The 27,187-nt window shown below is 55.3% G+C and overlaps 1 protein-coding gene and 1 long non-coding RNA gene across 4 annotated transcripts; both read left to right on the plus strand.

The window, feature by feature from the left end:
- Window positions 1–2,571: 2,571 nt before the first annotated feature.
- On the plus strand, window positions 2,572–16,015 carry LOC309619188. The gene is made up of 4 exons (XR_014238812.1): window positions 2,572–3,818; window positions 7,336–7,480; window positions 14,728–14,893; window positions 15,431–16,015. It is a non-coding gene; the product is annotated as an uncharacterized lncRNA (long non-coding RNA).
- Window positions 16,016–17,220: 1,205 nt separating this feature from the next.
- On the plus strand, window positions 17,221–25,767 carry ALDH3A1 (aldehyde dehydrogenase 3 family member A1). Of its 3 annotated transcripts, none has more exons than XM_082374124.1 (12): window positions 17,221–17,319; window positions 19,515–19,632; window positions 19,986–20,152; window positions 21,509–21,740; window positions 22,033–22,118; window positions 22,361–22,569; window positions 23,089–23,206; window positions 23,696–23,837; window positions 24,469–24,635; window positions 24,998–25,097; window positions 25,424–25,554; window positions 25,631–25,767. In XM_082374124.1, exons 3-12 carry the CDS (start codon window positions 19,991–19,993, stop codon window positions 25,643–25,645), a joined length of 1,362 nt encoding a protein of 453 aa, XP_082230250.1. In that variant the 5' UTR covers window positions 17,221–17,319; window positions 19,515–19,632; window positions 19,986–19,990; the 3' UTR covers window positions 25,646–25,767. The 3 variants fall into 3 exon arrangements, with proteins under 3 accessions (XP_082230250.1, XP_082230249.1, XP_082230251.1); XM_082374123.1 differs by having other exon boundaries at window positions 19,515–19,626; XM_082374125.1 differs by lacking the exon at window positions 19,515–19,632 and having other exon boundaries at window positions 17,240–17,319.
- The last annotated feature ends 1,420 nt before the right edge of the window (window positions 25,768–27,187 follow it).

Here is a 27,187-nt window from a genome sequence, read left to right on the forward strand (position 1 = left end):
TCTTGTGGGGAAAATGCCCTTTGCGCAGTGACGGGCACTTGAGGGCCTGAGGAAAACCTAAGCGCAGGAGCTCACAGGGTCCCCAGGTGCCCACTTGACCCTGACCCCCAGAAGCCCAGCTCCCTTCTGATGGGAGCAGGGAGATGAGTCCTACACCTGCTTCCTCCAGGCAAACTGCCCCGAGGAGCCCCCCCAGGCTCCTCCTGGGGCTGGTGAGACCAGCCTGTCCCTTGAGAGTGGGTGGGGCATCGGGCCCCAAAGGAGAGACAGAGGGACCCTGGGGGAAAGGCTGCCCTTGGTTTCCCTCTGACTTCTGGCCCCAGGGGCCTTCACGCTCTTGTGTTGAGGGCGGCCCTGGAGGGTCTTTTGTGGGCGAGAAGAGCCAGGCCTCCAGCCAACCAGGGTAGAGAAGGAAAAACCCCAAGTTTCTCTATGATTGGATTCAGGGTGAACACCTGGAACGCACGCAGGGAAGAGGGGTTTGGTGTGAGGCAGGGTCTAGGGAAGGCGTCTCCTCCTCTGTGAGATGTTTCCTAGGCCAGAAGCTGACGGCTAAATTTCAAGAAACTGTAATGTTGGACTTCAGATTTGGTCTTTTCTCCAGCTTTGTTTGTTATTCAAAACTGTTAAGCACCTGCTGTGCTGGGGGTACAGCAGCGAGAGAGAGGCTTGGCTGCCCTCACCGGGTGTACACTTCAGACAAGACTGATAAACACACAGGTATGATGAATGCCGCAAAAGAGAGGTGGACGATGTTATTGCTTGTGGGGGGGGGGCTTGTGGCGGGGGTGACGGGACCAAAGTCAGGAAAAAATGAGTGGCCGCTGACCAGGTTAATGAAGGAGGGGAGGATGTTCTAAGAGCGGGACTAGCATGTGCAAAGGCCCCGTGGCAGGGGGAGCCTGCAACGACAGAGGCACCGCAGACACGGCACTCATTCTCTGTCCCAGCACCGTTTGCTTTTTGCAGCGCAGTAACCAGTTTCTGAAATTACCCTGTTTATATTTTTACTTGTTACTCTACTCACCTCACTAAAATGTCAGCTCTCTCAAGCCAAGAATCTGTCTTGTTAATAGTGTCCCTAGCTCCTAGGACAGTGCCTGGCAAAGAGCAGGTGCTCAACAAATATTTGTGGAAAATGACAGTGACATTGATGATGGTGGTGGTGGTGATGATAGTGATGGTCATGGTGATGGTGACAATGATGGTGGTGATGGTGGTGGTGGTCGTGGTGGTGATGGTGATGGTGATGGTGGTGGTGACATTGATGATGGTGGTTACGTCCGCATTCCAGGCAGACACTGTGTGCAGTCCTGTGCCATTGCACTTCCAAGAATCTCATGTGTGTGAACTTGTGTGAACCTCGCAGCCACCTGTGAGAGACGGAAGTAACTTGCTGAATCTCACAGTGGTCACTGCCTGCGTCAGGCTTCATCTCAGGCAGGCTCTCCCGAGCCCATGCCCTGACACACCGCCGCAAGATGCAGGTATAGCAAGGACTCTGCTTGTGCGCAGAGACTGTTTTACGCGTGTCTGTGCACGTGTGAGCGCGTCCATCCCGTGATGGACACAGGCTCTCGGCACCAGCCCTGACTGACCAAAGGTCGGCGTGTGGGGACAAAGTGAGCAGCGAGGAAGGCTCGGGGAGGCCCTCTAGCAGCCATAGAAGGTTCGAAGCAGAGCGGGTGGCCTGATCGAACTGGCGGGTTGGAGAAAAGACGGGAGGCGGCATAAATGGCTGCAGGGACACCCACTGAAACATAGAGGAGAAAATGCCTGCTTCCAAGAGGTAGGGAGGAGCGAAAACCCACATGACTTGGAGAGGAATAGGATGTAGGTGGATCGGGTAGGGTTCTCCGTTGCTAGACATCGTGTATGAGCTCACGTTTGCTGTGTAACAAAACCACTCCAAAGACAGTGGCTTAACACAATGAACACGTATTATTTCTCATAATTCTGTGGTCCATTTGGGTGGCTCTGCTCTGGCTCAGCGTGGCTGGTGCTCAGTGGCCTGAGGTGGCCTCACCTGTGCTTGTGGGTTTGCTTGACGTTCTGCCGTCAACTGCCGGCCCAGCCCTGTTCAGAGGACAAGCCCCAGGCGCTCACCCCTCAGCCCTGTGGCGTCAGATCTGCCAGCGTCCCGTGGACCGAGTCCAGGTTCAAGGTGGGGAAGCACGGCAACGACCTACCACGAAACCCTGTCCTCACAACGGGGGTGGGGGGCGGGGGGAGGAATCCCTGTGGCCATTTTTGCAGTCTGCCACGAATGGAAAGGACTCTGGCTGATTTAAGCAGAACGGAATTGGTGAAAAATGGCTATTTGTAAAAAGAATTTTGCGGTGGCCTGGGAACAAAATCAGAAATCAGGGCACAGGACGTGCAGGACGGGTGTCACTGCACTGCTGTGACCCTGTGTCCGTGCTGCTCTGGGGGTTTGATCCTGCAGCAACCCTGCCTGGTGTCAGAGAGGAGACCACACACACACACACACACACACACACACACACACACACACACACACACATCACACCCCAGATCACCCACGCACACACACACCCCAGATCACCCACGCACACACACACCCCGGACCGCCTCGCTCCTCCTGGGTCACACGCAAGACCCCGTTTGCAAGGCAGGCAGAGCTTGTGCACAGTCATTGCCTTTGCGTGGAGGGGAGAGGTCCAGGGTAAGGGTCTACGCAGACATGTGGGTGGTGGTGAAGGCTGTGCTGGGGGGCCGGGGCCTAGAAGGGAGACCGGGAAATCAGACGTGCGGAGGTCTGGGGGTGGCCCGAGCGGATGACCTCGGGAGTGGGCGCACAGCGTTGCGTTTCATGCAAGTGGCCACCAGGGGGAGCGCCGAGCAAACCAGGTCGTGGAAGACTTGTCCAGTGGTCGACCAGCCTCTGTCCAGAGACCCCAGTGCTTGTGCCACGAGCCACAACCAGCGGCCCTGGTGCCTGTCCTGCAGCAGCCCAGCCTCCAGGCTGGCCCCCCGCAGCAGCCCGCATCCGGGGTGGCGTGGTCACCAGCACAGCACCCGTCCTCCTGTGGGCTCCCCTTCCCCATCTCATGTCCCCTGGGCTCGCACTCCCGGCGAGGTCCTGCCCAGGAGCCTTTATCTCGGCCCTGCCTTTTCGGGGCCCGAGGCCAAGACTGTGCTTCAGGCCCCTCCCCACCCCTACGCCGCAGATGGAGGGCCGAGGGCTGCTGGCACCGAGGAGCCTAGGGGGATTTTTCTGTGTATCTTCTGACCGGGGGCCATTGTGGATGGTGTCTGAGACCTGAGAACGCAGGTGGCCAAGAGGTCGCACCTAACCAGCGGCTCTCAAACACTTTGCAGTGTTTGCAGAGGATGTGAGGGGGGCTGTCGAGGGGAGAGATGTGGGCTGGGGTCTTGGCCAGGCTGGTGTAAGGGGACCTTGGCAGAAAGCTGGAGACACCGTCAGAGGCTAAGGGCAGGGGGAGTGCACAGCCATTTGCCTGAGGCGTGGAGTCTCCTATGTCCCGGGGATGGAGGGGTCGGGGGCTCCCCCAAATCCACCCCTCGAGGGAAGGAGAGAACTCTGGACCCTGCTGTGTCGGAGGAACCCTCGCTCAGACCCGCAGGCAGGGAGACTTCCCTACGCCTCGCCTGCCTCGCACTGAGAAGGGCCGACAACGTGCCAGTCTGTCTCCCAGGCCCGGCCCGGTGGAGTTCAGATGCTGGCTGCCCCGGATGGAGCACGGCTTCCCTGCCATGGGACCCACTCCTCTCTCAGCGTCCCGGGAAATGACAGGACCCGCTCCCTGTGGAAGGCCCTTCTCCTTTTCATATTCGTAAGTACTTTGTGTTCATTGCAGAAACCTTTACAAAGGCAGATAAATAAAAAGAACAAACCTCGCATCATCCCAGAGATTATATTAACATTTTAATTCATCTGCCCACATGATTTCCCTGTGCAAACAAAATCTTTTATAAAAATCGAATTGTAGGGACTTTCCTGGCAGTCCAGTGGTTAAGACACTGTGCTTCCACTGCTGGGGGCCTGGGTTTGATCCCTGGTGAGGGAACTAAGATCCCACATGCATGCTGCAACTAAGAGTTTGCGTGCTGCGACTAAGAGTTCGCATGCCACAACGAAGGAACCCGCATGCCACAACTAAGGAGCTGGTGAGCTGCAAATAAGGAGCTCACATGCCACAACTAAGACCTGGCGCAACCAAATAAATAAATTTTTTTTTAAAAAGTGCTTCCTATACCTACCCAGGGTAATACTTTAAAAAAAAAATAGAATTATACAAAATATACTATTTTAAAACTTGTGTTCCTTATGTATGAATATATTATGAACATCTGCCCTTTTTACAGATCTGAAGCTATTTCTCGAATGGCTGCGCCATTCATTTGTTTAACCGGTCCTGACCTGTCGGGCCTGCGGGCTGCTCCAATCCTGTGCTGTTCACCAGTGACGCCCCAGTGAGGCTGCTAGTACCTAATGGTTTCCTCACTTCTTTGGTTTCACAGATAAATTGCTCTGCTGAAGCTGCGCCTGAATCCATTGCCTCTCTCCCCCTCTGTTCGAGCCCGTGGCTTCCAGGATTCAATCCTGTTTTCCCTTCTTTGGCTCTCAGTTTCACCCCGCAGGGGAGCCCGTGTCTACAGTGGGGCTCTGACCCAGCAACACTCCCATGACCACCGGACACTTAGCTTGGATGTCACACAGACACCTCGAAAGCTACATTTTTCTTCTTTTGGGCAGAGAAAATACTCTGTGCAATATGATAATGATAGATACAGCTCATGATACATCTGTCCAAACCCACAGAATGCACAAGAGCAGGGGTGAGCCTCATGTAAACTCTGGGCTCTGGGTGGTGATGACGTGTCCACGCAGCTTCCTCGGTGGTAACAGATGTACCGTCTGGTGGGGTGTTGATGGTGGGGAAGCTGTGCGTGCGGCGGGGCGGGGCGTGCACAGGAACTCCCTGTGTCTCCCCCCCAGTTCTGCTGTGCCTAAAACTCCTCTAAAAAATAGTCTTAACTTTAAACAATGAAATATATTAGGCATACAAAAATATACGAAAATACTTAACACCTGTGTTCCCTCCACCCAGCTTTAGAAATGACATACCTAGAAAGCCCTTGGTGCATTCTCCCACCCCCCCATCTATTCCTCTCCCCGCCCCCAGAGGTTACCGCTGTCCTGATGCGGCTTTATCTTCCTCCACCCGTGTCTCTCAGCAAGTCCGGCCTTGCTCACTTAAAGCCGGAGCTGGTTCACACCTGGACAAGTGCCTGGGCCACTTCCCCTGACCCACCGCACAGGGCCTCCACCCAGCTCCCCGAGAGCCTCTGCCGTCTCTGTCCCTGCGGGGTGGGGTCTCTGAGGGCAAGGGTCGCCTCTCCCCTTTGTCCACCGCGGCTCCCGCCCCAGTACCCGGGACAGGGGGCTCAGTAGAGGGTGTCCATGCATTTGCTACATTACTGGGTCCATGTGGATGGGATTTTTTTTTTTTTTCAGTATTTATATTTTCTGATTAAAATAGAAAAAAAAGGGAGCGGAGGGTAAGGGCAACAGAAATTACACTGTGCTGATACAGAGACTTTAAATTCTAGTCAGAGTTAAGGTCCATATGAAAGGTCAGCTGATGGTTCCAAGGAAATAACTACACGGAGTCTGGTTGAGACGTGAGTTGAGTCTCATTATTAGCCGCAATGATGTAGGAAAACGACTCTCAGCGAAACTGGAGTCCACACTTGTCAGGCACGGGTAGGGAAGAGCCTGGAGAAATGGGTTCTCTCCATGCCCCCGCCCCGTGACAAAGAAGGCCCCTGGTTTGATGGGAAGAGTAGCTCTGGTTCCCAGATGGTGTCCACAGCTCAGAGCCGAGTTTAGCAGTGGAATTGAGTGGAGAACTTAGGCGCACACACAACGTAAAATTTACCATCTTCATCATTTTTAAGTGCGCAATTCAGTGTCATTAAGTACATTCACGTTGTTATGCATCCATCCCCACCATCATCTCCAGAACTTTCTCATCTTCCCAAACTGAAACTCTGTCCCCATTGAACCCTCACTCTCCACCCCTCCCCCAGCCCCTGGCACACACACCCCCCCAATCCCACCTTCTGTCTCTGTGGATTTGATGACTCCAGGGACCTCATACAAGTGGAGTCATACAGTACTCGTCCTGCTGTGACTGGCTATTTCAGCACAATGCCCTCCACGTTCATCCTGTTGGAGCAGGTGTCAGGATTTCCTCCCCGACCCTTATTTTTTTTAATTAATTAATTTATTTATTTTTGGCCGCGTTGGGTCTTTGTTGCTGCATGTGGGCTTTCTCTAGTTGCGGCGAGCGGGGGCTACTCGTTGCGGAGCACGGGCTCTAGGCGCGTGGGCTTCAGTAGTTGCAGCACTTGGGCTCAGTAGTTGTGGCACGTGGACTTAGTGGCTCCGCAGCATGTGGGATCTTCCCAGACCAGGGCTCGAGCCCGTGTCCCCTGCGTTGGCAGGCGGATTCCTAACCACTGCGCCACCAGGGAAGTACACCCCTTTGTTTTTTTTAAACATTTTTTAAATATTTATTTGGTTGCACCAGCTTGCAGAAGGCGGGCTCCTTAGTTGCAGCTCTCAGGCTCCTTAGTTGCAGCTCACGGGCTCCTTAGTTGTGGCATGAGGACTCTTAGTTGAGGCATGCATGCAGGATCTAGTTCCCTGACCAGGGATCGAACCTCGGGCCCCCTGCCTTGGGAGCACTGAGTCTTATCCAATAGACCACCAGGGCAGTCCCAGGATTTCCCCCCTTTTTCAAGGCTGGATGACGCTCCGCTGTAGTTAGTTGTGCAGGTGGTTTTGACCGGGCCGTGTTCCCCGTAGTGGCTCCACGGTCCCACGAGCGGCTGCCGAGCCCTCCCCGGCGTCACCGGGATGGACTCAGGGGAGACCGGCATGTGTGCCAGTGTGGGAATGGCCAGCTCTCCAGCCACCCGCCAGGGGCCCCAGGGCCTGAAACGCCCCCTCCCCTTGGGCTCCGTCTGTCCTTCCTTTGTGAGCTCTGGCCCTTCCCCCGTGGAGACCTCGCTCCAGGTGAGGGAGAGAACTGCTTCCAGCATCTCTCTGCCATGGAGACAGGGAACTAGAAAGTGCAGCAATTGTAAGAGTCAAGGTTGTGCACCTGAGGGGGGCCTGTGGCCTTTTCCCTTCCCCCCCGACACTCCCCCAAAGGTGGAGTCCCCACCTCTCCAAGCCAACCGAGGGGGACTCCGGGAGTCACCGAGAGAGATCAGGGTACCTGGGGAAGGGACATCTCCTCACCCAGGGGGCTTGCTGAGCTACCCTCTGTGTCATCCGAGATGATGGAGCTGGAAAAGAGAGAGACAGCCGGGCAGAGGGGGCCCCATTTGCACACGAGGATGTGTGAGTTTCCTCCAGCTGACCGCACTCCGAGGAAGCAGGCCTGTGGACCATCTCGCTGATACCAGGGGAGCTGCCAGCCAGGTGAGGGGACCCGAGGAAGGTGCCCTGGAGGGTGGGGCTGGAACTGAGGGTGTGGGGAAATCTCTCCTTTCCCGGGACCTGTGTGGTGGGCAGGAGCTGCGGGACCCCTGGGAGTCCCCAGAGGCCGTGTAAGCAGAAGGACGCTGCCCTGGTCCCTTCTCCTCCTGTCAGCCCCTGCGCCAGGGGGACGGGGCCTCGGGGGACGTGGCGGGGTGAGACCTGTCCCCTTCCTGGGGCCACAGACTGGAGCTGAGCTGGCGGAGGCTCTGCACTGGGATCAAAGTGCTAAGTTAGTCTGGACGGAGCTTTGGGCACCGGAAATTGACCAGGAAGTGACGGAGCCGCTCGGAATGTTTGAAGGGACAGAAAGATTTGAGGAGGCGCAGCTGGAAGCAGGAATTGAAAACACATTAAAAAGCCATTTCGGGGACTTCCCTGGCGGCAGAGCTTTCAGATGAGCAGGGAAAGGGAGGAACCGTGACCATCAGAGAGGAGAGAGCGACATGAAGAGTGGACACAAAGGTAATGGGAAGAATACGATGGAAGGTCTCAGTCTTTTTAGTAAAATAGACTGTCAGAAGGGCGGCTAAGACAAACCCTCCCTCTGTCATTTACGAGAAGTGCATGTAAAGCCGCAGGCTAAAGAAGGGCTGGAGGGAATTGGGTGTTCAGACGGGTGCAAACAACAATAAGGCAGGACCACCCAAATTAACATCAGATAAGGTGGCCTTTAAGATCAAAACAGAGGAAGAAGAAAAGCAAAAATTATAAAGAGGATCAGTCATAAACTTGTATGAACAAAGCAAAATGTGATTAAACACACAAAGCAGAAGCATCAGAATTGTAAGGACAGCTGGATAATATACCCAGGAAAAATCAGTACATTTGATTCAATAGGCGGAGATTCTTACATCTATGAACAGAAATAATACATCTCATTCATATGTCCCTGGAACGGCTACAGAAATTATCTATTCGACCACAAAGAAGGCCTGAACCAATAGAGAAAAGCAGAGAAGGCGGCCATATTTTTATCATAATCTGAGAAAACTGGCAGTAAATAAAGGTGTGACGAATATAATGTTAACTACTTTGATATTAGGAAACACACTTATAAAAAACACTTAAAGAGGCCATCAAGAGGGAAATTAAAAATTATTGGAAAGCGGTGAAAATAAGAATGTTACATTCTCAAAACTCCAGGACACGGCAAAACCGTATTCAGTGGAAAATAAAGACAAAGGCCATCGGTATGAAAATAGGAAAACAAAAGTCAGAGAACCTACTTACCCAGTTTAAGTACAAAAAGAAAGTAGGAAGATGGAATTGATGAAGAAGAACAGAAATGAATCAGAAACCTACATTCACGCTTCTCTTAGAAGGTACCTGCGGCCTGTTCTTTGCAAACACCGATGAGCAGAACCCGAGCTCACCCTGACTTGCACTTTCTTTGTGAAAGAAAAACGAGACACAGAAACACACAAGATTAAGGTTCAGAGAGGAGACATAATGACAGGAGATTAAAGCGTTTTAAGGAAACTATTCAACACTACAGCAAAAATTCGAAAACCAGGAGGAAATGGGGAAGCCCAAGGGTGTGAGCCTTCGAAGGGGGATCAAGGAATCGATGCCAGGTGAGGCCGGGCTCTGTCACTTACCAGCTGTGTGACCTTAGGCCAATTACTTAGCCTCTCTGTGCTTCCGTTTCCTATCTATAAAATGGACATAACAATAGTTCCTACCTCTTCGCAGTTGTGAGGATTAAATGAGCTCATATAGGGGACGTCCGCATTATTGATAAAAAATAGTCTCTTGATGGGCTCAGAGTAAATAATAAAATAATACAAATCTTACAAGAATGTCCCGAGAATTAGATGAACCATGTAGGACGGGAGAGAGAACTCTCCTCGTTCAGACTAAAACAGAAGAGTTCTCGCTGGCTATACTAAAACTCGTGTGTAGCAAAAGGTGCCATAAATCCAGTCCACGGACAAGTGACAGATCAACGACAGTACTAGTGACTCAGCAGCTGTAACAGCAAGAGCTCTTAAACGTTGACAAGGAAAACACAGAACAGAAGAGAAGTGGGGCGAAGGCCTGTGGCCGGCGCGGGTGTGACAACGCACCAGCCCGCCCGCCGGGGTCAGGGAACAGCCGAGAAGCAGCAAGAACGCAGGGCACTGGCTGCCTGCCTGGACCCGGGCCCGGACAGCCTGCTGGCCTCCAGGGACCGCCTCGTGGAAAGCTATCGGGCAACACGCACGAAATCAAAAATGCCAGCATTCTTGGGATTCTGTTACAAAGAAAGAAAAACAGCCGTAAGTTCAAGGAGGCTTATGGAGCATCGGTCAAAAGCTGGAAGCCAGGTGGCTTCCCCTCAACAGGGAGCATTCTGGTCCTGTGCACATCAAACGTTGTTGATATTAATACTAAACAGCTGCGAGAGGGGGCAGAGTGCATCCCGCGGTCCCCCTGCCTGGGGGACTTGAGCCCACCGCTGAGGCAGCGGGGGCATCAGAACCCGTGTCTGAGGAGACCCCGTTTTAAAAGCAGCGACAGCCCCCAGTGTGTCATGTACATCTAACTTTATCGGATGTTATATAAGCATCGGGAAAAACACAGGGGGTGCACACTGGAATTTTACGGGGTGCTGAGAGAGGGAGAGGCAAGCCAGTTAAGTGTGAAAGGAAAGGGCGGCTCTCAGAACTAGTCATCACATTATGCAGGTTCACGGCATTATATGTGTGATCACCGTGCAGAAATAAAACGGAGAGATGCTCGCCCTCTTTAGAGTAAATATCAGACTTGGTGTGCGATGGGGTGCACTCGTGTGTGTCAGGAATCGGGGTGCGGCTTCCCACGCTCGGAGGAGCAGGAGTGCCCGGCGGCCCAGGCCTGGCCCCCAGCGGGCGGGGGCTCCGGGCGGGGTCGGGCCAGGCGCCCAGCTCACCGTGACTTGCACTTTGCCGGGCCCGCAGCCCTGCCCGCTCCAGCCCCGGGCTGCCCTTTGTTCCAGCTCAGCCCTGGCTTCCTGGGTGCTTCCTGGGACCCTGCACAGGGGAAGGTCAGGGTCGGGTGACAGTAGGGGACCTTTGCGGCATCCCTGGGGGAGCTTCCCCCTTGCTCCCACTGACTTCCTGCGATGCACACCTGCAGCTTCTCCGGCCCAAGTCTCTGCCCTCAGGGCGGGTAGAGGGCAAGGGACCCCGGGGATCCTTCCTGCGTTTTCCCAGACATGCCGCCGGTCCGCTCTCCTTGCCGCTGTCCGGGTAGAAGCTCTCTAAACAGTAGTTGAAATCCCAGTGTCCTCCAGTGGCTCAGCGCTGCAGCCAGGAACCCAGGACGGTGGCGGGGGGGACCCCGAGGTCAGAACTGCTGGGCGAAGCCGAGTCCAGCCTGCCCCACCCACGCGGTCCCCCTCGCTCCAGCCAGGCCCCAGCAGCCAGCCCTCTAGGTCAGTGAGCCCCAGCCCTGTGCCTCATCCGGAAGTTTACACGGGTAGTTTACATGGCGGGATCTCAGTGGGGAGGTGACACCCATGGTGCCAGGAGGGGGCCATCCACCAGGCGACAGCAGGGGAGCCGGTGCCGGATTGGGAAAGCAGTGGGGACGACGGGAGGAGGAAGGGCAGCCCGCCTGGAGGCTGAAGGGTTCCCGAGGCAAAGACCTAGTGACAGTATTACATCAGGAAAACGAGGTTAGCTTGGGTCAGTGGTGCAGCTCACTGAAGCTTACCTCTTTCTGTGGATGATTTTGGAAGGAATTTCACTTTCCAAAGTCCTTTCACGCGTGTCGCCTCCTCAGGGTCCCACACAACTGCTCGCGATTCTGGCGCCAGTATTTTAACTGATGGGGAAATGGGGCCCCGGGAGGGTAAGCGTCTTTCCCGGGCCTCACAGCTGGGGACCCCTGAGCTAGCACTCGTTCACCCTGCGTGCTGCCTCCAGATGAGATTTTAAAATAAAAATCTTACTTTTGAATTGTTTTGGATTTACAGAAAAGTTGCCAAGACAGTGGGGAGAGTTCCTGGGTCACCTGCACGTGGATCCCCTATTGCTGATATCTTGTTTGTTGTAGCTAGTGAACCGATGCTGGTGTGTTATTAACCGAAGCCCATGCTCTCTCCGGGTTTCTTTGGTTTGTGCCAAATGCCCCTTTTCTGTCCCTGGATCCCATCCAGAGACCACCTTCCATTTACTGTACCGTCTCCTCAGGCTCCTCTGGGCTCAGACTTCCCTTGTTTTGGTGACCTTGGTGGTTTTGAGGAGGGCTGGTCAGGTATTTTGTTGAATTTCCCTCCGTTTGGGCATGTCTGATGTTTATCTCATGGTTAGACTGGGGGTTTGGGTTTGGGGAAGCAGACCACAGAGTGGAAGCGCCGGGTTTTATCACCGGGTGGTATCCAGGGGACATGGGGTCGCCATGACCTTGACCTTGAACACCCGCTGAGGTCGTGTTCATCGGCTTCTTCCGTGTAGAGTTGCTCCCCTGACCAGTCCACTCTGGCCTCTTTGGAAAGAAGTCACTACATGCATCCCGCATGAGGGTTAGGCCCCACCTCCTCCTGGGGGCGTTATCTACGTAAATGATTTTCAGTTCTCTGTAGGGGAGATTCCACATTTTCCTAATGCATTTTCCTGTTTTCTCAGAGTGAGGATACTGAATATAATATACATATTTTAATAGCTTCATTGAGATATCATTCAACAGCATGTTATTCATTTCGGTGTGCAACTCAATGATTTTCAGTTTTTTGTGCAAACATCCCCACAACCTAATCATGAACATGTTTGTCCCCCTAAAAAAACCCTGTACCCGTTAGCAGTCAATCCTCACCCTCTGCCCCCACCCCCTTTCTCAGCCCAGGCAGCCCCTAACCTACTTTCTGTCTCTATAAATTTGCCTTTACTGGACGTTTCATATGAATGGAATCAATCGTACACTACGTAGTCCTATGTGTCTGGAGCGTAATGTCCACGAGACTCATCCATGGTGAGGCGTGTATCCAAACTTCATTTCTTTTTACGGCGTAATAATGTTCCATTGTACAGATACACCACGTTTTGTTTATCCATTCATCAGTTAATGGACATTTAGGTTGTTTCCACTTTTTGGCTCCTATGAATCATGCTGCTGTGAACATTCATGTACAAGTGTTTGTGTGGACACAGGTCTTCCTTTCTCTTGGGTGTAGACCTAGGAGTGGAATTGCTGGGTCATATGGTAGCTCTGTGTTTAACTCTTTGAGGAACTGCCTGTTTTCCAAAGTGGCTGCACTATTTTACATCCCCACCAGCAGTGTAGGAAGGTTCCGATTTCTCCACCTCCTCACCGACACTTCTTATTGTCTGCCTTTTTTTTTTTTTTTTTTAATAGCCACGCTAGTGGCTGGGAAGTGGTTATCTCATTGTGGTTTCCTCTTTCATTTCCCTAATAACAAATGATGCCAAGCATCTTTTCATGTGTTTGTTGGCTGTTTGTATATCTTCTTTGGAAAAATGTCTGTTTGAATCCTTCACCCATTTTTAAATTGGGTTATTTGTCTAATATTAACAAACAATAAAAGTTGAGTTGTAACCGTTCTTTATATACTGCAAGTCCCTTATCAGATACATGATTTGCCAGTCTTTTCTCCCAGTCTGTGGGTTTTCTTTTCACTTTCTTTTCTTTCTTTTTTTTTTTTTTTTAACAATGGTTTCATGAGCAGTGATGGGGGGCCTCTGTTTTTTTTTTAATTTATTTATTTTTATTTATTTATGGCTGTGTTGGGTCTTCGTTTCTGTGCGAGGGCTTTCTCTAGTTGTGGCAAGTGGGGGCCACTCTTCATCGCGGTGTGCGGGCCTCTCACTATCGCGGCCTCTCTTGTTGCGGAGCACAGGCTCCAGACGCGCAGGCTCAGTAATTGTGGCTCACGGGCCCAGTTGCTCCGCGGCATGTGGGATCTTCCCAGACCAGGGCTCAAACCCATGTCCCCTGCATTAGCAGGCAGATTCTCAACCACTGCGCCACCAGGGAAGCCCTCTTTTCACTTTCTTGCTGGTATAATTTGCAGCACAAATGCTTTGACTTTTTTTTTAATTAATTAATTTATTTATTTTTGGCTCTGTTGGGTCTTTGTTGCTACACGTGGGCTTTCTCTAGTTGTGGCAAGCAGGGGCTACTCTTTGTTGCAATTCGAGGGCTTCTCACTGCAGTGGCTTCTCTTATTGAGGAGCATGGGCTCTAGGTGCGCGGGCTTCGGTAGTTGTGGCTCGCAGGCTCTAGAGCGCAGGCTCAGTAGTTGTGGTGCACGGGCTTAGTTGCTCCGCGGCATGTGGGATCCTCCCAGACCAGGGCTCGAACCCGTGTCCCCTGCATTGGCAGGTGGATTCTTAACCACTGCGCCACCAGGGAAGCCCACGCTTTGACTTTGATGTAGTCCAATTAGCTGTTTTTTTCTTCTGTCACTTGTGCTTTTGGTCTTGTTATCTAAGAAACCATTGCCTGACCCAAGGACATGAAGATTTACTCCTATGTTTTCTTGTAGAAGTTTTATAGTTTTAGCTCTTACATTTAGGTCGATGATCCATTTTGAGTTAATTTTTGCGTATGGTGTGAGGTAACGGTCCACGTTCATCTTCTTGCATGTGGATATTCCATCATCCCAGTGCCTCTCGTTGGAAAGACTGTTCTTTTTCCTCACTGAATTGTCTTGGCAGCCTTGTCAAAAGTCAATTGGCCGCATGTGTAAGGGTTTGTTTCTGGACTCTGAGCTCTATTCCATTGACCTGCTTGTCTGTTTCATGCCAGTATCTTGATCTCTGCAGCGTGGTTACAGTTTTGAAATTGAATCCTCCAGCTTTGTTCTTCTTTTTCAAGATTGTTTTGGCTTTTCTTGGTCCCTTGCAGTTACATACGAATTTTAAGATCAGCTTTTCTACTCCTGAGAAAAAAAAAAAAAACCAGGTGGGATTTTAACAGGAATTGCATTGAATCTGTAAATCAATTTGGGGAGTGCTGTCACCTTAACAACATTATGTCTTTCAATCCACAGACTTGTGATTTCTTTCCGTTTATTCAGATCTTTAAGTTTTTTCGAGGACGTGTTGCAGTTTTCAGTGCATAAGTCTTACACTTGTTTTGTTAGATTTACTTCTTCTTTCTGATGCTGTTGTAAATGGAGTTGATCCTTTCAGTCGGCATCTTCCTCGCTGTCCTTCACAGCTGTTCCTCCCCATCATCCTTCCTCTTTCCCTCTTTTCCCTTAGCCTGAGGAGCCAGATCCCCAGGTTGGTTGGAACCGTCTGCATAATAATCGGAACGTTCGGAAGGAGGGCAGGAGGGCACCCCCGTGAGGAACGGGCATGGACTACGTCACTTCTTGTTGGGGTTGCTTTGGCTGCATCTCACTTCCGGGGAGATGGCTTGCATTCGGTGAGTGAGCCTGGGCTTTGGTGGGTTCAAGGGCTTCTTCTGCCACCTGTGAGCAGCGAGAGCCTGGACCAACGTTCTATGAGTCTCTGGTCCCCCTTATATAAAATGGGGAGAATAACACCCTCCCTGTGGAATTGTCACCAAAGACCCCATGTGTTCAATTACTGCACAAGTGACTGCTGCCTGAGTGCTGGCCGTGGTGACCACAGGCAGCCCCAGATCTGTGCTGCGCCCCTGGAATAATGCCTCACGTCACACCTGCTGTCATCTGATGACTTCACGTTTGCCACTACAAACTTTTTATTCGTTCCTTAGAACAATTTCTCATAAGGTTTTTTGCCATCACCCTAGCTCCTTGGCCACTTGAAACATGTAAACTGAATTCTGTGCCACAGGCCAATATAAAATCTCTCTCATATTCACATCATTACCAACAATCTTCCCAGCTTTATATAGTTACAAAATATAATTTTATAAATCCATATATATGTCTGTAACATGTAGCAGATATTAATAAATAATATGATTTTCTTATAGCAGTTTCTTAAAGGAATAAAAACACAGATCAAAGGGAACTCCTCCCAGTAAACTGTTATCAGTAACTGGTGAGTCACTGGTTCTCCAACTTCGCCTGGATGCATCAGAATCACCTGGAGGACTTGTTACACCACCAATGACTGGGCCTCATCCCTGAGTTTCTGATTTTGTCGAGCAGGTGGAGGCTGGGAATATGCATCTCCAACAGGTTCAATTACATTTTTCTTTTTTCTTTTATTTTTTTAACTTTTTATTTTATATTGGAGTATAGTTGATTAACAATGTTGGGACTTCCCTGGTGGTCCAGTGGTTAAGACTCCGCGTTTCCAATGCAGGGGGAGCGGGTTCCAGCCCTGGTTGGGGAAGTAAGATCCCACATGCTGCGCAGCACAGCCAAAAACTAATAATAATAAAATAAAATCACTATGGAAAAGAATTGTTCATTAAAATAAAGTTTCCAAATATTAAAAAACAAACAAACAAAAAAACCCAGTGTTGTGATAGTTTCATGTGTACAGCAAATTGATTCAGTCATATATATATACATGTACCTATTCTTTTTCAAATTCTTTTCCCATTAATTACGTTTTTAATAGCACCTTAATAACTGCGAAGACACACGACTTTGTTTCCTGCCTCTGTGCCTTTGCTTTTGCTGTTCCAAGCCTAAATACCTTCCATTCAGCTCAGACTCCGTTTCCCTCCCTCGGGACTCTCATCTGAGGCCCTGTAGCATCTTGTGCGTATTCCAGCCACTACAGGGTTCATATTATTTTGAAACTTTCTGTTTATTCCGTCATTCATTTATTGAGCACCTACTATGTGCCAGACAGTGTTCTGGGTGCTGAGGATACAGCAGTGAACAAAGCAAATTCTAGTTGGAGGGTGGCAGGTGACAAAATAAGTAGACAAGTAGCATCTCAGAGGGTGATAGATACATGGTCTGAAGAAAAATGATGTGGAGGAAGAGGAGGAAGCGTGATGATGAGGGTGGTGAGCAGAGCCACGTGGGTGGTGGGTTGCTGTACGGGAGGGGCATTCCAGGGGGCGGGAGGGGGGAGGGAAGAGCACCTCTGCAGGGGCCTGTAGGGAAGCAAGGCTGGTGGGTGAGGGGGGCAGGAAGTGCCCGGTGGGAGGAAGCCCAGAGTCCAGGTAGCAGGGGTGGTGTGAGAAGTGGCCAGATGTGTCTTCCACACCGGCCTCCATCCCCACTGAGCAGACGCCCAGCAAACATCTGTTATCCCAGAGTCCTCTCTGCCCAAGCATCTCTGGCTCCATGGGTGACCGACCACACCGCGGAGATTCCTGGCAGTCGGTACTGGTCCGTGGCCCTCTTCTCTGCTGTTCAACAAGTGGGCAGACCCACGTATTGATGGGGCCTCGTGTAGAAAGCCCCGGCCTGCGATTCCCCAGGCTTAGACATCTCACCTTGATGGGGCGTCTTCGGGGAGCTGCGTGCACGCTCACTGTGGCCGTACCTCCCCCACCCTTATGTAATCAGGGAGGTCGGGAGGACAGCAGCTGGCAATTGCACTTGGAAAATCTGGAAGCAGTCAGGTCAGGTTGAATCAATCAGCAGCCCCACGCCCCAGGCAAACACAGGGGCTCCTTTGGAAGATTGGATCCGGCCCTGCCCAAGCCTCCACAGACACATTCTTGCATTTCTGATCAGAACAAAAGCAGACAACCCCAGGCCTAATCCCCCAGACTGGGAGCAGAGGGCCGGATTATTACACCCCACGTTTGAAAACTGTTTTGTTCTTGTTATGCAAACTTCCTGGGCAGGGACTCCAAGGGCCCAGGGGGCGGGGAGAAGGGTCCTTAAATGCATCCCCTCTAGGCTGATGCCCATTCCTGGATCTCCAGCCCCGGTAGAGCCTGTGTCGAAGGTAACTCTCTTCCCTGTTCTCTTCTCCTCCTAGAAATCTCGAGCTGCAGCCTGGCCAGGAGCGGGTCCACCTCTGTGGCTGGTCCTCCCCACACCCAGGAGCGTCTTCTGAGAATCCGCAGCTGGCTGCCCCAAGGGCCCGAAGCTCACGTCTGGCAGCTCTACCACCCCTGCCACAGGGAGGTAGAGGCCCCGGGGACCCTTGGAGCAGGGGGACCCAGGGGACGGTGGGTGAGAAGCCTTGATTCAGTCACCCAGAGGCAGCAGAGCCCTGTAGTTAAAGGCATGAGTGGCATGAGATAGAGACAGAAGCGGGTTCAAATCCTGACTTTGCTCCTTGCTAACTGGGAGACCAAAGACAGAGCATTTATTGCACGTCTATTGGCCTCACTTTCCTATCTGTAAAATGGACTCATAACGGCTCCTTCTTGGTGGGCGCTCCTACAGAGCGAGGATTTTTGTGAGGATCAAAGGGGATGATGACACCTGGGAACCAAGTGGCGCAGGTGAAGCAGGCGGGATGCAGGGGTGTGGGAAGAAGGATGGGTCCTGGGGGACTAATTCCAGCTGCTCCCACTGGGCGTCAAGCGCAATGTTAGCTACTTTCCGGCGCCATTAATCTTTGTAATGACTGTGAAGCGACGCTGCTGTTAACGCTGCCCACAAGGGAAGCTCCTTCCCAGAGACCACGTGGTTCTGAGTGCTGAGCTGGGGGCCAGCCCTCCCGGTCTCCCTCCCACCAGCTCCTCTGCCCTGAGCCGCCAGGCCTTGGTGGCCGATGGCCAGAGGCTGCTGCCCTGGTTCGCCCACGCGAGGCTGGGGAGGGAAGCAGGACCTTCCTGCCGGGCTGTGTGGCTGGGGTCACGGTCAGCAGGGTGGCCTGGCCCATGGCAGGCTGGGCCGAGGGATCCCAGAGGGCTCCCTCCGATTTCCCGTCGGACCTAGGGAGGGGGCCGTGGCACCCCAGGCTTGGGGCGCCCTGGATGCCAGCAGGGCCTTCCTCTCCGTGCCGAAAGCCAGGGTGGGGGTCAGTGCTGCGGAGAGGGGAGGTGATGGGAGGAATCAGAAGCCACTTGCTGGAATTCTAGCAGGATTTCGTATATATACATATACACACGTACATACATATACATCTATAAATGGCTATTTCCATTTTGCAAAAAATTTATACCATGTATGATAATATATACACATATACCATATGTATTATATATACCATATCTACATATGGTATTTAATTTTTTTGCCAAATGGAAATAGTCTTATTGTGGGTTTTTTCTGATGTCAGAGGTTACACCGTGTCTGAAGGTGGGTGGAAACCTCTTGGAGGACGGGAAGAATTGCTGGGGGAGAAGGGAGGAGGAACACTTACTTTTCTCTGTGTCCCTTTTGTATCTTTTACATTTTCTACCATGAGCGTGTGTTACCTGTTCAAAAAGTGAACAAACATTTTTTAAAAATGCAAGTTCACTGCAAAGAAGTGAAGCCCTCCAGAAGATGAAAATGAAGATCACCTCTAATCCACCCCTAACCCCCATCCCCCCCCGCAGTCACCACGTCGGGGCTGGGGGGGGGCGCGGGGGGGGCCGCCCCTCTGGGCTCTCGCGTGAACAGGCACGCACATGCCTGGGGTATCTGTTGTTCTGGGACCTGTTTTGTTTCTTATCCCTCATGCCCGGGACACATCTGGTACAGAGAGCGCCCTTATAAAGGTGCTGGAACACTTGTCCATCTCTGTCCTAATTACTGCACGATCACCTGGCATGTGGGTGCAGCAGACGTCTTTGAAATTGTCTCCTGCTGATGGACATTTAGGATGTTTCCAGTATCTCTCTGTTATGTATAAACTTGATGAACTTTGTTGTTCGTGAATGTTTAGGAATGCTCTCATTTCTATGAGCTCCTGAATGTGGACCTACTATGTCACAGAGAAATAGATTATAAAGGTTTTTGCTGGACGTAGCCAAATGCCCCCCAGCAGAGCCATCCCACTTCGCCAGCATGGTCTCCTGTACGGGTACCTTTTTTGTGGAAATCTGAAGCTCTGTGAGTCGGTCTGTCTCACAGGTGTTACAGGCACACACGGGTTTAAACACCAAGCCTGGTTCTGTCTGGGAAGCCGCCAGTGCTTTTGAGAATGACGGCTCAGCCAGAAAGGTGGTGTGGGAATCCTGATGCTAGGTTTTCTTTAATTAGCGTGGGTGTGGAATCACGAACCGTGTCCTTTAATCTGATCTCGAGAGTGCCCTGGTTGGGTGTGCAGAGCACTTGGAGTGATTGCCTGGAGAGTCACCAACTCTGCACGAAGGTAGAGGTGGGCATGGGGCCTGAGAGATGCCAGGAAGGGCCTGCCCCCAGCACCCTGCCAAGAACCCACCATCAGCAGCTGTAGACACCCTTAGGACCGCAGGTCGCTGCTGCCTGGTCCTCACCGCGGGGGTCTGTCATCTGCTCAGGGAGGGAGTACACTGAGGGCCAGAAGAGTCCAAGACAACAGGGTTAGGGAGCTGAGAAGGCAAAAGGAGGCCATTTCCCGGTGCTCCCAGGGAGATCTTCCTCTTCCTATAAAATTATCAGTGCGGGTGGGTGCTGCCCTGGGGACCCCGGCCAGCGGGTGGGTGCTGCCCTGGGGACTCCTCCCCGCTCCAAGGAGCTCTCTGTCCTCAGGAACCATGAGCACAGTCAGCGAGGTGGTGCAGCGGGCCAGAGCCGCCTTCAACGCGGGCAAGACGCGCCCGCTCCAGTGCCGCGTCCAGCAGCTGGAGGGGCTGCGGCGCCTGATCCGCGAGCGCGAGAAGGACCTCGTGGGCGCGCTGGCCGCCGACCTCCGCAAGGTGCGCCCCGACCGGCCGCGGGCCAGGCTCTGCGCCCGGCTCTTTACACTTAGCCACCAAAACACTCCGGGTGCCTCAGGACCTTTTTACGGAGGGGAAAGCGCAGCCGCCGAGATGGGGCGCGCCGGCTTCTCCTTGCGTCCTGCGGCGCCCCAGGTCCCACGCACCCGGTCCGCCATCCCCCCTCCTGGCTTCACGCCCTTCTCCACCCAGCCCAGCACACGAGGCCACCACTTTCCGGCCTCCTCTTTCCTTCAGCTCTCAGCCCCGTGCCGGCCGGGTTCTCCACACCAGGGAACAGCCCATCCTGGCTGCGCGGGGGGGCAGCCTGCTCTGCTGGGGGCCCTCCCTCCCTCCCTCCCCATCCTCTCCTCCCTCCCTCCCTCCCCATCCTCTCCTCCCTCCCTCCCTCCCCATCCTCTCCTCCCTCCCCATCCTCTCCTCCCTCTGGGCAAAATCAGACTCCTCCGAATTCTCAGCCCCGCCCCCTCGCTGCCCCCAAGTCACTGGGGCCTGCTTCCACCCTTCCGTCCGCCTGGCCTTGGCGCCCATCCCCCTACCATTTCCTGGCCTTTTGCCACTGTATTTTTTTTTTTTTTAATCTCTCAAGATTTCTCATCTTACAGCAAAAAACAAAGGCAAGAACACCCAGTGCTGACCTCACGACTTCTGTCTTGCTCTGCCCAGCCAGAGTTCCCAGAAGGCTGTGTATCCCACTTTGCACCCCTCTCTCGGGAGCCCCCCCACACTGGCTTCCTCCGCTGGCTGAGGGTCTCCTGGATTTTCTCCTCTCTTTGGTGGCCTCTTTCCTGAAGCCACTTCATCAGGGTGGTCTTCTTAGGGCTCCTTCCTGGCTTCAAGTCTCGTTTTCATCTATAAGCCTTCCCGGACACCCCTCGGTTCAGTTCCCCTCGACTCACTAGTGACCCTCAAATCACTACTCAGGTCTGAGGTGCCCTCGGGCACCTCATACTTGATGTGTCCAACCTGTCTGGGCCCCCAGCACTGGCAGAAAGGGGCCCTCACAGACCCACCACCCGAAGGCTAATCCTCAGCTCTGCCCCCTTGTGCCTTCTTGCCTGGCCCACCGGGCTGGGGAGCCCACGGTGAATGGCCCCCTTCATGTGGGCAGCAGAACAAGCCAGGCTGTGTCCAATGGGCCCACCTGGAGCATGAGGTCCAGTCATGTTCCCATTTTGCAGATTGGGAGACTGGGGCCAGGAAGGTCATTCAGGGTCACAAAGCTGGGAAGCAGCAAGCCAGGACCACCGCCAGCCCTGGGGCCTCTGCTCGGAGCCCCGGCTGCGTGGCCATCACCCTGGGGCCGGCGAGCCTCACAGAGCCCTCTCGCTGTAGAACGAATGGACCGCCTACTACGAGGAGATCGTGTACGTCCTGGAGGAGATCGACTACACGATCAAGAAACTCCCTGAGTGGGCTGCGGACGAGCCCGTGGAGAAGACCCCCCAGACCCAGCAGGATGAGTGCTACATCCACTCAGAGCCCCTGGGTGTGGTCCTCATCATCGGCGCCTGGAACTACCCCTTCAGCCTCCTCATCCAGCCCATGGTGGGCGCCATTGCTGCAGGTACCGTGGGCCCCGTTCTGGGTCGGGGAGCCAGGAGGGATCCCTCTTCTCCACTGCAGAGGAGGGCCTGGGGTGGGGGGCTCAGGCCTGTGCGAAGAGGCGGCCTGGGGTCAGGGAGCCATTGGAGGGTCCGGCTCTCACAGGAGGCTGCGGGGACCAGGCTTCCCGGTGCCCAGGCCCAGCCAGGATCAGATGTCCACACAGCCTCACCGCCCGCCATGCGCCCTTGGTCCCTGGGAGGGCAGAGCAGGGGGGTGGCCCCAGCGTGGCCCTGATGCCGTGTGCTCTGCAGGGAACGCGGTGGTCCTCAAGCCGTCGGAGTTGAGTGAGAACACAGCGAGCCTGCTGGCCACCATCCTCCCCCAGTACCTGGACAAGGTGACAGGCTCTCCAGGGCACACAGAGAACTGGGGCGGGGCCGTGTTTTCAGGGGTTGAGAAATAGTGAATTCTTGCAGCCAGGGCCCAAGCCACAGGTGGGGTGAGGACAGCTGGCCACTCCCACTGGGGTGACTGGAGCCCCTGAGCCGGGAGAGGGGATCCACTTGGTGGTGACTGCCCGGCCACGTGGGGAGGGGGCTGTGGTCCTTTCTGAGCCTCGCTTCTGTCCTCTCTCGGAAGGATCTGTACCCGGTGATCAGTGGGGGTGTCCCCGAAACCACGGAGGTGCTCAAGGAGCGATTCGACCACATCCTGTACACCGGGAGCACCGGGGTGGGCAAGATCGTCATGACGGCCGCGGCCAAGCACCTGACCCCCGTCACGCTGGGGCTGGGGGGCAAAAACCCCTGCTACGTGGACAAGGGCTGCGACCTGGACGTCGCCTGCAGGTAAGGGGGGCCTGGCTTTACTGCCCCCAAGGCAGGCAGCCGGCAGTTCACTCTGAGTAACGCTGACGTGGTCCCTGCCCTCAGGGCGCCTGAGGTCCTGGCCGGAGCTGGGGGTGGAGGTACCACGCTCGCAGAAGAGGTGCAGGAAGGGCTTCCCGCAGAGGAGGGGTCCAGCCAGAGCCCTGCCCGCCCTCGTGTCCTGCACACGTGGCCTTCTGGGGTGTGGGACCCTAAGCACAGTGACATCTGGCCGTGCAGGGCTCAAGGCTGTGAAAAGAGGGGGATAAAGGCCGCCCACCCCAGACACCCCCCGCCAGTCAGTGATGAGGTCACCGCAGGCCCTGTGAGCACGTCCAGGATCACGGGATCTAGAAGCCAGTGGGGTGCTAAGGGGCCCCCCCTGGCGGACAGCTCACAGCTCAGCCCCGCGTGCCCTGACCCTGGGCTAACTGAGCCAGAGGCCTGTTCCCGGGGAGCCCCCCGGGCTGGCGATACGTCATCTAACTGGGGTTTTCACAGACGCATCGCCTGGGGGAAATTCATGAACAGCGGCCAGGTCTGCGCGGCCCCCGATTACATCCTGTGTGACCCCTCCATCCAGAACCAAATCGTGGAGAAGCTCACAAAGTCCCTGAAAGTGAGTGTTGGCCCCGTGGGTGGGTGACAGGCTGCCAGGTGGTGAGATGGACGTGGACTTGAGAAAAGACTGGATTATTTTTTTCTGATCATGAAAATAATCCACACTCACTGTCGATAATTTGGAAAAGATTAAAAAGCATAGAGAAGGGGAAAAAGCTCCACCCGGAATCCCACCACCTAAAGCCAGTCGCTGCTGACTTGGTGTGTCCCCTCCATTCTCCTTGCTGTAGACGCACGCGTTTGGTCCCAGTGTGATGTCCAGACGCTGTGCGTGTGTCTCTTTCAAACAACACAGCTGTCTTGCAGCACTTCATGTGCCAGGGAAGTCGTGGGGCGCCCAGGGTGCGGCAGCTCCGTGGTTCTCGGTGTCGCTGTGCCATCCACCGGGCGGTGCCCACGTGTGCTCCCAGCTTGGGGTCACCGGTGACCTCACAGCCTGTGGCCACGACGAGGGTCCACATCCTCACCTGGAGGCTCTCCTCCACAGGAGTTCTACGGGGAGGACGCCAAGAAGTCCCGCGACTACGGGAGAATCATCAACTCCCTGCACTTCCAGAGGGTGATGGGCCTGATGGAGGGCCAGAAGGTCGCCTACGGGGGCACCGGGGACGCGGCCACCCGGTACATAGGTGCGTGCGCTGCCCTTCAGGGGAGCACCGCCTGCCCGCCTGTGCTGCCAGGGGCCCCGCGAGCGGGCGGCGGGTGGGCACACGCCCCGGAAGAGCAGACGCAGCCCCATGGTGTGTGTCCGTCACTTTCACCAGTGGCCCCGGCTTGGCTGTGGGGCTCTCGGCGGGCAGGGGCTGGGCACAGCCCCTGGGAGGCCCCTCCCCAGCCGGAAGCCCCTCCCCTCAAGGCCTAGAGGAGGCTTCACCTCCTCTGCGTCCCGGCGGCTTCAGCAGAGGCCACAGGAGCCCCAGGTGTGCCGAGCGGGAGGGGCCCGCCGTGCCTGGGCTGGAGGGTCAGCAGATGGGACCCCACTGGGCCCCCACGTTGCCAGGAGGCTGAAGAGCTCCAGCAGGGCTCACGGGGCCAGCGGGGCACAGGGCCCGCCCCCTGAAGTGTGGCGCCCGGGCTCCCCCCGTATAGGTGAATCCAGGGTTCTCTCCGTGGTCCGCCGGGATGGAGCCTGGCAGGGGGAGGCCCCGTGCCTGCCCCCCACTAAGCCTTGCTGGCCTTGTCTGTAAAGGGCTGGGGAGAAACCAGACGCCTGGGCTGGGGTCTCTGCACTGGCTGACGCCGGCTTCTTCCCTGCTCCAGCCCCCACCATCCTCGTGGACGTGGACCCCCAGTCCCCGGTGATGCAGGAGGAGGTCTTCGGACCCATAATGCCCATCGTATGCGTGCACAGCCTGGAGGAAGCCATCCAGTTTATCAGCCAGCGCGAGAAGCCCCTGGCCCTCTACGTGTTCTCCCTAAACGACAAGGTGAGCCGGGGGGCCCTCCTCCAGGGTCCTGGGGCCCCGGGCGCACCGCTCCTGCAAACAAGATCCAGGGGTTCGCAGACCTGGGAGCAAATCCCAGCCTCACCGCTCACCACAAGCCGCTTAACCTTCCTGAGCCCCTTTCTTCTCAGCTCTGAAATCAGGACAGAGCGTTGAATGAGAAGATGAGCCCCTCGGTGCCACGCACGTCTCCCCACAAAACTACGTGGGGGGAGTGGGGAACCCAGACTGGGGCTCGGGGCGGGGAGCGGCCTGGGCCGGGGCTCTGCCTTCTAGGACGCCCCAGGCAGCGGGGAGGGGCTGGGTGTCCCGGGGCGGCAGGCTGAGCCCTGGGGCTATTGCAGGTGATTAAGAAGATGATCGCGGAGACTTCTAGTGGCGGGGTGACGGCCAACGACGTCATCGTCCACGTCACCGTGCCCTCGCTGCCCTACGGGGGCGTGGGTGAGTCTGGGGCCGAGCTCACGGCCCGCTGCCCCCCGCGGGTGTCCCCCCCGCCCTTGGGCTGGGCCTCAGACTCCCACTGACCTCTCCCTCTGCTGGCACATCCATCAGCCGCATTCAGCCTTGAGACCCCAGAGGGTCCCAGAGGTCACCTGGGGCCTGAGAGAGGCCGCACGGGTCAGAGGTCACAGAGCCACCTAGTGGCAGGGCTGGGATGAGACTCTTCCTGGCCACACCCCGGGGATCGGGGCCCCCGGCGGCTCGGAGAAGGGGCGCAGGAGGGGCGTCAGGGCCTCGGGGCCACGCTGAGCCGGCTCCTCCCGCAGGGAGCAGCGGCATGGGGTCCTACCATGGCAGGAAGAGCTTCGAGACCTTCTCCCACCGCCGCTCTTGCCTGGTGAGGCCTCTGCTGAACGAGGAGGCCCTCAGAGCCAGATACCCACCGAGCCCGGCCAAGGTGAGAGGCGGGGCGGCAGTGCGGGGAGCCGCTGGGCCCCGGGCAAGGGCCTCACCACGCCTCGTGTCCCCCACAGATGCCCCGTCACTGAAGCGCCGCCCTGGCCTCGCTGTGCTGCGCCCTTGGACGGCTGCTCCTGGCACCCTTGTTGCTCCGAGGGCATCCTCGCCTCCCTCGCTAGAGTAGAGACCAATAAAGCTTCCCAGCAGCCCAGGACCGCGTGTGCGTGCGCATCTCTGCAGACCTGCTCCTCACCCGCTCTGGTTCCCCCCTTCCCCTCCACCCCCGGAGCCTCACTTTAGCCCCAGGGCCCCGGGGCTTGGGGACGTCAGCTCCTTTCCAGGTGTGTCCAGCGGAGGGGTGACCATGGAGGCCAAGGCGGGGGTCCCTGGGGAGACCCGCGGTGGGTGGTCAGCACGACCCGCTGGGTGACTCCAGAGTGACGGTCCTGGGGCCGGAGGATGGGGAGCCGGGGGCAGCCCCAGGAGGCTCAGTGCCGGCGGCATCTGGGCCCCGGGGTCTGGCCTGAGGGACCTGAGGAGCCAGGACAGGGTCCAGCGAGGACCACGGGAAGCAGGGCGCGGGTCAGAGCAGGAGCCAGGAATCAGGCCAGCGGGTGGGCGGGGCAGCTGGGGAAGACTGGCCGGGGCTGGCCGCTGGCTGTTACCTTAAGCTGTTACCTGTGCCTCGTCCCCTCCAGGAGAAGGGAAGGGGGCCCGGGCAGAGGGTGAAAGGTCCTGTGTCACCGGATGTCTACTGTGCATGCATACCTGCCCCTTATTTTGCAAACATCAGATAACTGAATAGTAACAAAACCAAAATCTTCTCCAGACCTGCTGCCCCTGCAGTTACTACCTCATTTCCCTGCCCTCCTTCCTCCTGCCCACCCGTCCGGCCGAGCCCGTCCGTCACCTGCTCTCTGCCGAACCCATCCCGTCCATCCGGGCTCCGACCCGTGTAGGCAGGCCCACCGTCGTGGCCACAGCCTCCCCAGGCCCTGCCCGGCCACCCCTCCTTCCAACACCCTCCCCCTCAACTCTGGGGTCCTGGGACCCCACACTTCTGTTCTCCCACCTCCCTGGATTCTCCTCCCGCATTAAAGTCTCTGGCCCTGGCCCTGAGCTCCTGACGGTTTAAGCTGTATTAACAGCAAAGACCACATCCTGCTCAAAGGTGTGCCCCGGGCTGGGTCGGGGGAGGGAGTCTCGCCGGACCGCCCCTCTCTCCTCCACCCCTACCCACCAGCAGCCCTGCGTGCCGTCATTGGCAGATGAAACCAGGCTAGGGAAGCAGTGTCACCTGGGTTCGCTGCGCCACTCACCGGGGCCGCGTCTCTGGAGCATCTGCTCCTTCCTGACACCACGGAAGTGTCACCTGTAGTGGCGTTTGAGGGTCTCCTCAAAACCCTTGCTTGAGGAGGTGTCGAGAGAGCTGGAAACGCTCAGCCTGCGGAGAAGACGGCTCAGGGTTTCCAAACACCTGATCTGCCTTGTTCCAGAGGGAAGATTAGCACCTTCAGGAAAAATCACCATCATCTCTCTTTCTTTCCTCCTCCTTTTCTTCCCACTTACTATCTTTATAACAACACATAATGATCTAAGCCGTTTTATTGTGATGTCCCAGACCTGACTAA

The sequence above is a fragment of the Balaenoptera borealis genome, assembly GCF_965194805.1.
Source record: "Balaenoptera borealis genome assembly, chromosome: 20".
Lineage (NCBI taxonomy): Eukaryota > Metazoa > Chordata > Mammalia > Artiodactyla > Balaenopteridae > Balaenoptera > Balaenoptera borealis.